This window comes from Mesoplodon densirostris, chromosome 1, assembly GCF_025265405.1.
Source record: "Mesoplodon densirostris isolate mMesDen1 chromosome 1, mMesDen1 primary haplotype, whole genome shotgun sequence".
NCBI lineage: Eukaryota > Metazoa > Chordata > Mammalia > Artiodactyla > Ziphiidae > Mesoplodon > Mesoplodon densirostris.
The window spans coordinates 201,714,881-201,723,987 of NC_082661.1; the positions used below are offsets into that span (position 1 = coordinate 201,714,881).

Consider the following 9,107-nt stretch of genomic DNA (forward strand, 5'->3'; position numbering starts at 1 on the left):
TTTCTATTAATTTACAATCTGAACATGTTCTATGTAAAAACACTTTTCACAAGGCTGACCAATGTTCTCAGTGTGCTCCTGTCCCAGCCAGGCCACGCCAGCTTCTCTCTTCCTTCTTTGAGCCACAACTCTCCCTCTCCCTCCATCCGAAAGTGTCCACATCCCTTCAGTCTCTATCTCCAAGGGAAATTTAGAGATTACAGCAGACTCAAAAGGCGTGCCAACCTGGGAATGTAAGTTGGAGTAGCCAATATGCAAAACAGCATGGAGTTTCCTCAAAATAACTAAAAATGGAAGTGCCATATGATCTAGCAATGTCTCTTCTAGGCACATATTGAACAAAACTATAATTCAAAGTGATACATGTATCCCTATTTTCATAGCAGTGCTATTCACAATCTCCCAAACATGGAAGAAACCAAAATGCCCATCAACAGAGGAATGGATAAAGAAGATGTAGCACATGTATACAGTGGAATACTACTCATCCATTGAAAAGAACAAATTAATGCCTTTTGCATCAACATGGATGGAACTTGAGATTACCATACTAAGTAAGTCAGAAAGAGAAAGACAAATGCCATATAATATCACTTACATGTATAATCTAAAATATGACACATATTAACCTACCTATGAAACAGAAACAGACTCACAGACATACAAAACAAACTTGTGTTTCTAAAGGGGGAGGGAGGGGGTGGCAGAGGGACAGAGTGGGAGTTTGGGGTTAGCAGATGCAAACTCTTGTATATGGAATGGGTAAACAACAAGGTCCTACTGTACAGCACACGGAACTATATTCAATATCCTATTATAAACCATAATGGAAAAGAATATAAAAAAGAATGTATGTATATGTAATGTGAATTACTCAGCTATACAGCTGAAATTAACAAACTATTGTAAATCAACTCTGCTTCAATTAAAAAAAAAAGCTGTACCACCATTACAAGTAATTGATGTGAGTTGGCTGCAAGTTCAAACACATGAAAATAATACTATGATTCTGAGACAGGAAGACAAGAACACAGCCATTCTGGAAAAAGACCTAGGAATGGCCTTGGGCAAAACAGGCACTGCAGGCTAAAGAACAAACTCCTTGGGGTCTGATTCCCAAAAGAAAAAAAAAAAAAAAAAAGAAGAAGAAGAAACAGGGCTTAAAAGGTTGACCTTATCTCTATTACGATAAAACAAATGTCACAGGTGATTACAGTATAAAAAGAAACTGTGTGTATATATGTCCTTATGATAGCCAGCAAATATTTATCTTCCATAAAGTAACCACACAGGTACATACATAAAACCTTAACTAAGGAGCCCATATATTGAGAAGAAAATGGAACAGCAGTGAGCAGGGTGCCTGGCACACAGCAGGTCCATCCCACAGGAGCCCCTAGGACTTGCCCACACCTCCCGCAGGTATGGTCCAGGTGACAGGCAGATTCCAAGTCACACCCACACCCACTACTGGGGCTTCCTTCCCCCTACTGCATCTTCCTCTGAACCCATGGAATTTCCCACTCTGCAGGCCAGAGAGTCTGTTCCAAATGAATCCAATGAGAACCTCCTGCCCTCTAGTACCTCCCAGACCATCCTGTCTTGGCCCTTCTCCATCAGAGTGTGGTCACCCAGAGTCCCCTGGGCAGCTATGTTGTCCCTGCTCAGGCCCACCTGAGATTCTGGCCCCAAGTCCATGCTCACCTGTCCATGCTTCTCAGTCTTGGCTCTGTGCTGCAGGAGCTGCTCTGTGTCCTCAAGGCCTTGGGGGCATCCTGGCTCCACCCACTGGGGCTCTGGGCTTCTTCCTCACAGAGCAGAAGGTCTTCCTTGATCCAGGTCTTGATCCAGGTCTCAAGGCATGACACAGCCCACCTTCTCTGTTCACTGCTGGGGTCAGAATCTGGCCCCTTGGGCCTTAAAAGCCTGAAGGGAGACTCCTTTCCTTTATCCCATTAGACAGACTGCAGATGCAATCAGCCTGGGAAATTACAGGCTTCTGATGACACCTCTCATCTTCCTCTCTGATTGAATCCTCTGTCCAGGGAGTGTCAGACTCTTCCCCTTAATCCCCTTTCTCTAATTCTATCAGTGATATAGTTTCTGGCTCCTTGAAATACTTATTTTTCCCCCAGAAGGCCATAAGTTTATTTTTTCCAGTTTTATTGAGATATATTTGACATATAATACCACATAACTTTAAGGTATACAATATAAGAATTTGATATATGTATATATTGTGAAATGATCACCACAATAAGTTTAGCTAACATTTATCACCTCACATAGTTAGAATTTTTATTTTTACTTGTGATAAGAACTTTTAAGATCTACTGTCCTAGCAACTCTCAAATATACAATACAAGCCCACAGGCTGCCTTCCCTGGGCAGGGGTGCTGGACCCAGCTGGGTTGAGGGCACTGATCTGCAGTTCCCTTCCCACTGGCCGTCCTGCTTGGGTGCCAAGTTCCATACGGGATTTCATGGATTGGTAGTTCTGCAGGCTGGGGAATCTGACACCAAGGAGCTGGAAGATTCAGTGTCTGAATCAAAGTACCAATAAAATGATGTCCCGTGAAAGCTGAAAGTCTCCATGTGAATATGACGGACAGACAGTGCGTCTTCATTCAGTGAGCAGTTCTGAGCACCTGCCACACCAGGTGTGTGCTGGTTGCTGGAATCCCTGGCTGTTTGGGATGAGGTTCCTGCCCACGAGAAGTTAAGAATCTGGAGGCAGGCGGAGTTAAGATGGTGGAGTAAGAGGACGTGAAGTTTGCATCTCCCCACAAGTACAACAAGAATGCATCAGAGCAATTCTTGCAGAGCACCTAATGGGTGCCGGTGGGGGACCTAAGGCACAGAAGAGGACGGGACAAATCCCCACATGACCAGGGTCTTTGTTCCAAGGCCAGGGGTCAGGCCTGATCTCCTGTGGTGGGAGCTCTGAGTCCAAGCTGCTGGGCTAACATAGAACTTCAGGCCCCAAGGAATATTCATTGGTGTCAGATTTCCCAGAGGTCTTCATATCAGTACCAAGACCTGGCTCCACCGAACTGCCTGCAAACTCCAGTGCTGGACGCCTCAGTCCAAACAACCAGCAAGAGAGGAACACAGCCCCACCCACCAGAAAAAAAAAAAGAGAATATAGAAAAATATGGTACAGATGAAAGAGCAAGGTAAACACCTACAGGTCCAAATAAATGAAGAGGAAATAGGCAACTTACCTGAAAAAGAATTCAGAGTAATGACAGTAAACATGATCCAAAATCTCAGAAATAGAATGGAGGCATGGATTGAGAAAATAAAAGAAATGTTTAACAATGACAAAGAACTAAAGAAAAAACAGTGATAAACAACACAATAGTTGAAATGAAAAATACACTAAAAGGAATCAATAGCAGAATAACTGAGGCAGCATAATGATTAAGTGAGCTGGAAGATAGAATGGTGGAAATTACTGCCAAGGAGCAGAATAAAGAAAAAAGAATGAAAAGAAATGACAGTCTCAGAGACTTCTGGGACAACATTAAATAGACCAACTTTCAAATTATAGGGGTCCCAGAAGAAGAAGAAAAAGATAAAGGGTCTGAGAAAATATTTGAAGAGATTAGAGTCAAAAACTTCCCTAACATGAGAAAGGAAATAGTCAATCAAGTCCAGGAAGAACAGAGAGTCCCATACAGGATAAACCTAAGGAGAAACATGCCAAGACACATATTAATCAAACTAATAAAAACTAAATACAAAGAAAAAAATATGAAAAGCAGCAAGGGAAAAGCAAAAAAGAACACAGAAGGGAATCCTCATAAGGTTATCAACTGATTTTTCAGCAGAAACTCTGCAGGCCAGGAGGGAGTGGCAGGATATATTTAAAGCGATAAAAGGGAAAAACTTACAACCAAGATTACTCTACCCAGCAAGGATCTCATTCAGATTCGATGAGAAATCAAAAGCTTTACAGACAAGCAAAAACTAAGAGAATTCAGCACCACCAAACCAGATCTACAGCAAATGCTAGAGGAACTTCTCTGAAAGGGAAACGCAAGAGGAGAAAAAGACCTACAAAAACAAACCCCAAACAATTAAGAAAATGGTAATAGGAACACACATATTGATAATTACCTTAAATATAAATGGATTAAATGCTCCCACCAAAAGACACAGAATGGATACATTCTGGCTGAATAGATACAAAAAGAAGACCTGTATATATGTTGTCTACAAGAGACCCACTGCAGGCCTAGGGACATATAGAGACTAAAAGTGAGGAGATGGCAAAAGATATTCCTTGCAAATGGAAATCAAAAGAAAGTTGGAGCAGCAATACTAATATCAGACAAAATAGGCTTTAAAATAAAGACTGTTACAAGAGACAAAGAAGGATGCTACATACTGATTAAGGGATCAACAAAGAAGAAGATATAACAATTGTAAATACATACGCAGCCAGCACAGAAGCACCTCAATATATAAGGCAAATATTAACAGACATGAAAGGAAAACTTGACTGTAACACAATAATAGTGGGGGACTTTAGCACCCTGCTTACATCAATGGACATGTCATCCAGACAGAAACTCCGTAAGGAAACACAAGCCTTAAATGACACAATAGACCCGATAGATTTAATTGATATTTACAGGACATTCCATCCGAAAGCACCATAATACACTTTTTTCTCAAGTGCACATGGAACATTCTCCAGGATAGATCACATCTTGGGTCACAAATCAAGCCTAGTAAATTTAAGAAAATTGAAATCATATCAAGCATCTTTTCTGACCACAATGCTATGAGATTAGAAATCAACTACAGGAAAAATAAAAACCCACACACACGTAGTGGTTCAACAATATGCTACTAAATAACCAGGAGATCACTGAAGGAATCAAAGAGGAAATCAAAAAATACATAGAGACAAATGACAACAAAAGCACCATGACCCAAAACCTGTGGGGTGCAGCAAAAGCAGTTCTAAGAGGGAAGCTTATAGCAATACAATCCTACCTCAAGAAACAAGAAACATCCCAAATAAACAATGTAACATTACACCTAAAGCAACTAGAGAAAGAATAAACAAAACCCAAAGTTAGAATGAAGGAAACTGTAAAAATCAGAGCAGAAATAAATGATATAGAAATGAAGAAAACAATAGCAAAGATCAATAAAACTAAAACCTGGTTCTTTGCGAAGAGAAAAAAAAAGGATAAACCTTTAGCCAGACTCATCAAGAAAAAAAGGGAGAGGGTTCAAATCAGTGAATTAGAAATGAAAAAGAAAAATGACAATGGACATTGCAGAACTACAAAGGATCATAAGAGACTACTACAAGCAACACTATGCCAAAAAAATAGACAACCTGGAAGAAACGGACAAATTCTTAGTAAGGTACAACCTTCTGAGACTGAGCCAGGACGAAACAGAAAATATAAACTGACGAATCACAAGGAATGAAATTGAAATTGTGATCAAAAATCTTCCAACAAACAAAAGTCCAGGACCAGATGGATTCACAGGTGAATTCTATTAAAACATTTAAAGAGCTAACACCCATCCTTCTCAAACTCTTCCATAAAATTACAGAGAAAGCTTGGAAAAACTCCCAAGCTCATTCTACCAGGCCGCCATGTCCCGGATACCAAAACCAGGCAAAGATATCACAAAAAAAGAAAATTACAGACCAATATCACTGATGAATATAGATACAAACATTCTCAACAAAATACTAGCAAACAGAATCTAACAACACATTAAAAGGATCATACAACATGATCAAGTGAGATTTATCCCAAGGATGCAATGATTCTTCAATATATGCAAATCAGTCAATGTGATACACCATATTAACAAGCTGAAGAATAAAAACCATAGGATCATCTCAGCAGATGCAGAAAAATGTTTGGACAAAATTCAACACATATTTATGATAAAAACTCTCCAGAAAGTGGGCATAGAGGGAACCTACCTCAACATAATAAAGGCCATATATGACAAACACACAGCAAACATCATTCTCAATGGTGAAAAACTGAAAGCATTTCCTCTAAGATCAGGAACAAGACAAGGATGTTAACTCTCACCACTATTATTCAACATAGTTTTGAAAGTCCCCGCCATGGCAGTCAGAAAAGAAAAAAAACAAAAGGAATCCAAATTGGAAAAGAAGAAGTAAAACTGTCACTGCTTGCCAATGACATGATACTATACATAGAAAATCCTAAAGATGCCACCAGAAAACTACTAGAGCTCATCAATGAATATGATAAAGTTGCAGGATACAAAATTAATGCACAGAAATCTCTTGCATTCCTATACACTAACAACAAAATATCAGAAAGAGATATTAAGGAAACAATCACATTTACTATTACCACAAAAAGGATACCTAGGAATTAACCTACATAAAGGGGCAAAATTCCTGTACTCAGAATACTATAGGTTACAGATGAAAGAAATCAAAGATGACACAAACAGTTGGAGAGATATACCATGTTCTTGGATTGGAAGAATGAATATTGTGAAAGTGACTATACTACCCAAAGCTGATTCAACTGCATAAAGGTTCAATGCAGTCCCTATCAAATTACTGTGGCATTTTTCACAGAACTAGAACAAAATATCTTAAAATTTGTATGGAGATACAAAAGACCTCGAATAGCCAAAGCAATCTTGAGAGAGAAAAACGGAGCTGGAGGAATCAGGCTTCCTGACTTCAGACTATACTACAAAGGTACAGTAATCAAGACAGCCTGGTACTGGTGCAAAAACAGAAATACAGATCAATGGAACAGGATAGAAAGCCCAGATATAAACCCATGCATCTATGGTCACCTAATCTATGACAAAGGAGACAAGAATATATTGACACAATGGAGAAAAGACAGTCTCTTCAATATGTAGTCCTGGGAAAACTGGACAGCTACATGTAAAAGAATGAAATTAGAACACCCCCTAACCCCATACACAGGAAATAAACTCAAAATGGATTAATGACCTAAAGGTAAGCCCGGACACTATAAAACTCTTACAGGAAAACATAGGCAGAACACTCTTTGACATAAATCCCAGCAAGATCTTTTTTGACTCACATCCTAGACTAATGAAAATAAAAACAAAAATAAACAAATGGGACCTCATTAAAATTAAAAGGTTTGTACAGCAAAGGAAACCATAAACAAGACAAAAATACAACCTTCAGAATGGGAGAAAATATTTGCAAAGGAAACAACTGACAAGGGATTAATCTCCAAAATATACAAACAGCTCATGCAGCTCAGTGTCAAGAAAACAAACAACTCAATCAAAAAATGGGTGGGGCTTCCCTGGTGGCGCAGTGGTTGGGGGTCCGCCTGCCGGTGCAGGGGACACGGGTTTGTGCCCCGGTCCGGGAGGATCCCGCGTGCCGCGGAGCGGCTGGGCCCGTGAGCCATGGCCGCTGAGCCTGCGCGTCCGGAGCCTGTGCTCCGCAATGGGAGGGGCCACAACAGTGCGAGGCCCGCGTACCGCAAAAAAAAAAAAAGGGTGGAGCGTGACGTAGCTGTTTTTTCTCGGCTAGGTCTGCTGCAACGGACGGAGGCCGGCTGAGCTGCGGTGTTCGGAGCTGCGGTTCTTGGCGAGATTTTGCGTTGCCCGTCCTCAGCCATTTCACCGATAATCAGCGGATCACTTTGCCAAGTGCCGGGAAGAACAAAGGAATTTGGAAGGAGACTCTCGGCTCCCGGCCGCCTTGCTCTGAGTGGCTTCCTTTTCCGCTCGCGCCTGTCCGGAGAAGCTGGACTTATAACCGTCACTGGATTATGCTTGTCTCTACAGTTGATGGTGATCTCTGTCCTCCTGTTGAGGAACCAGTTGCTACTGCTTATCCCAAAGCAAGCAAGAAAAAGGATAAGGCCAAAGAGAAAAAGTTTATATGGAACCATGGAATTACTCCGCCTCTAAAAAATGTCAGAAAGAGAAGGTTCCGTAAGACAATAAAGAAGAAGTATATTGAATCTCCAGATGTGGAAGAAGAAGTAAAGCGGTTGCTGAGAGCAGATGCTGAAGCTGTCAGTACCCGTTGGGAAATAATTACTGAAGATGAAACAAAAGAAGCAGAAAATCAAGGCCTTGATATCTCTTCCCCAGGAATGTCTGGCCACAGGCAGGGCCATGCCTCATTAGAACATGATGAGCTTCGGGAGATATTCAATGACCTCAGCAGCAGCAGTGAAGATGAAGATGAGACACAGCATCAAGATGAAGAAGATATAAACATCATGGACACTGAGGAAGATCTGGAAAGGCAGCTACAGGACAAGCTAAATGAGTCAGATGAACAGCAAGAAAACGAGGGAACTAATCAGCTGGTTATGGGAATTCAGAAACAGATTGATAACATGAAAGGCAAGCTCCAAGAGACCCAGGACAGGGCAAAGCGACAGGAGGATCTCATCCTGAAAGTGGAAAACCTGGCTCTCAAGAACAGATTTCAGGCTGTGCTGGATGAACTGAAACAAAAGGAAGAGCGAGAAAAGGAGCAGCTCAGCTCTTTGCAAGAAGAGCTAGAATCACTCCTAGAGAAGTGAGGAGAGTTTTGGTACTAAATTTCATTCCTGACAGTGGTCAGCCTTTTCCTCCTCTTTTCCTTTTTCTCTGAATATCTATTGTTCTTAAAATCAAAGCACAAAATTTCATGCCTGACTGTTGTGAATTTTTTTAAATAAGGAATTTGGTGCATCTCTTTAATGAGCTATAAGTTTTCTTCAGACAGGGACCATGTCCTATACATTTTTCACTTGTTGAACTGGGTTTAGCTGGGCATAAAGCAGGTACTAAAAACCTATTGACTAATTATATTGCTTTCTCTTTTCTTCCTGTCAGGATTGTGCTGTACTATTTGAGGTTTTTGGTACAGTTGCTTTTGGGAAAATGTCACTGTTACAGCATGGGTCTTTCCAAATGCATTAAAATAAAACACAGTGCAAATGAATTCTAGTAATATGACAAGTGAATTCTAAGTTTCATTCATTTCACTTACGTGAAGTCACACCATTTTCTAAAATAATGATTAATAATTATCAATATATTTCAAGGTACAGGTGATTTTCATGTCTATTTTATTTTTATCT

The 9,107-nt window shown here is 40.4% G+C and overlaps 1 protein-coding gene across 1 annotated transcript; it reads left to right on the forward strand.

The window, feature by feature from the left end:
- Positions 1-2,601: 2,601 nt before the first annotated feature.
- Positions 2,602-8,564, forward strand: LOC132488906 (transcription initiation factor TFIID subunit 7-like). Its single transcript, XM_060097753.1, has 2 exons — positions 2,602-2,630; positions 7,556-8,564. Exons 1-2 carry the CDS (start codon positions 2,602-2,604, stop codon positions 8,562-8,564), a joined length of 1,038 nt encoding a protein of 345 aa, XP_059953736.1.
- Positions 8,565-9,107: the final 543 nt, after the last annotated feature.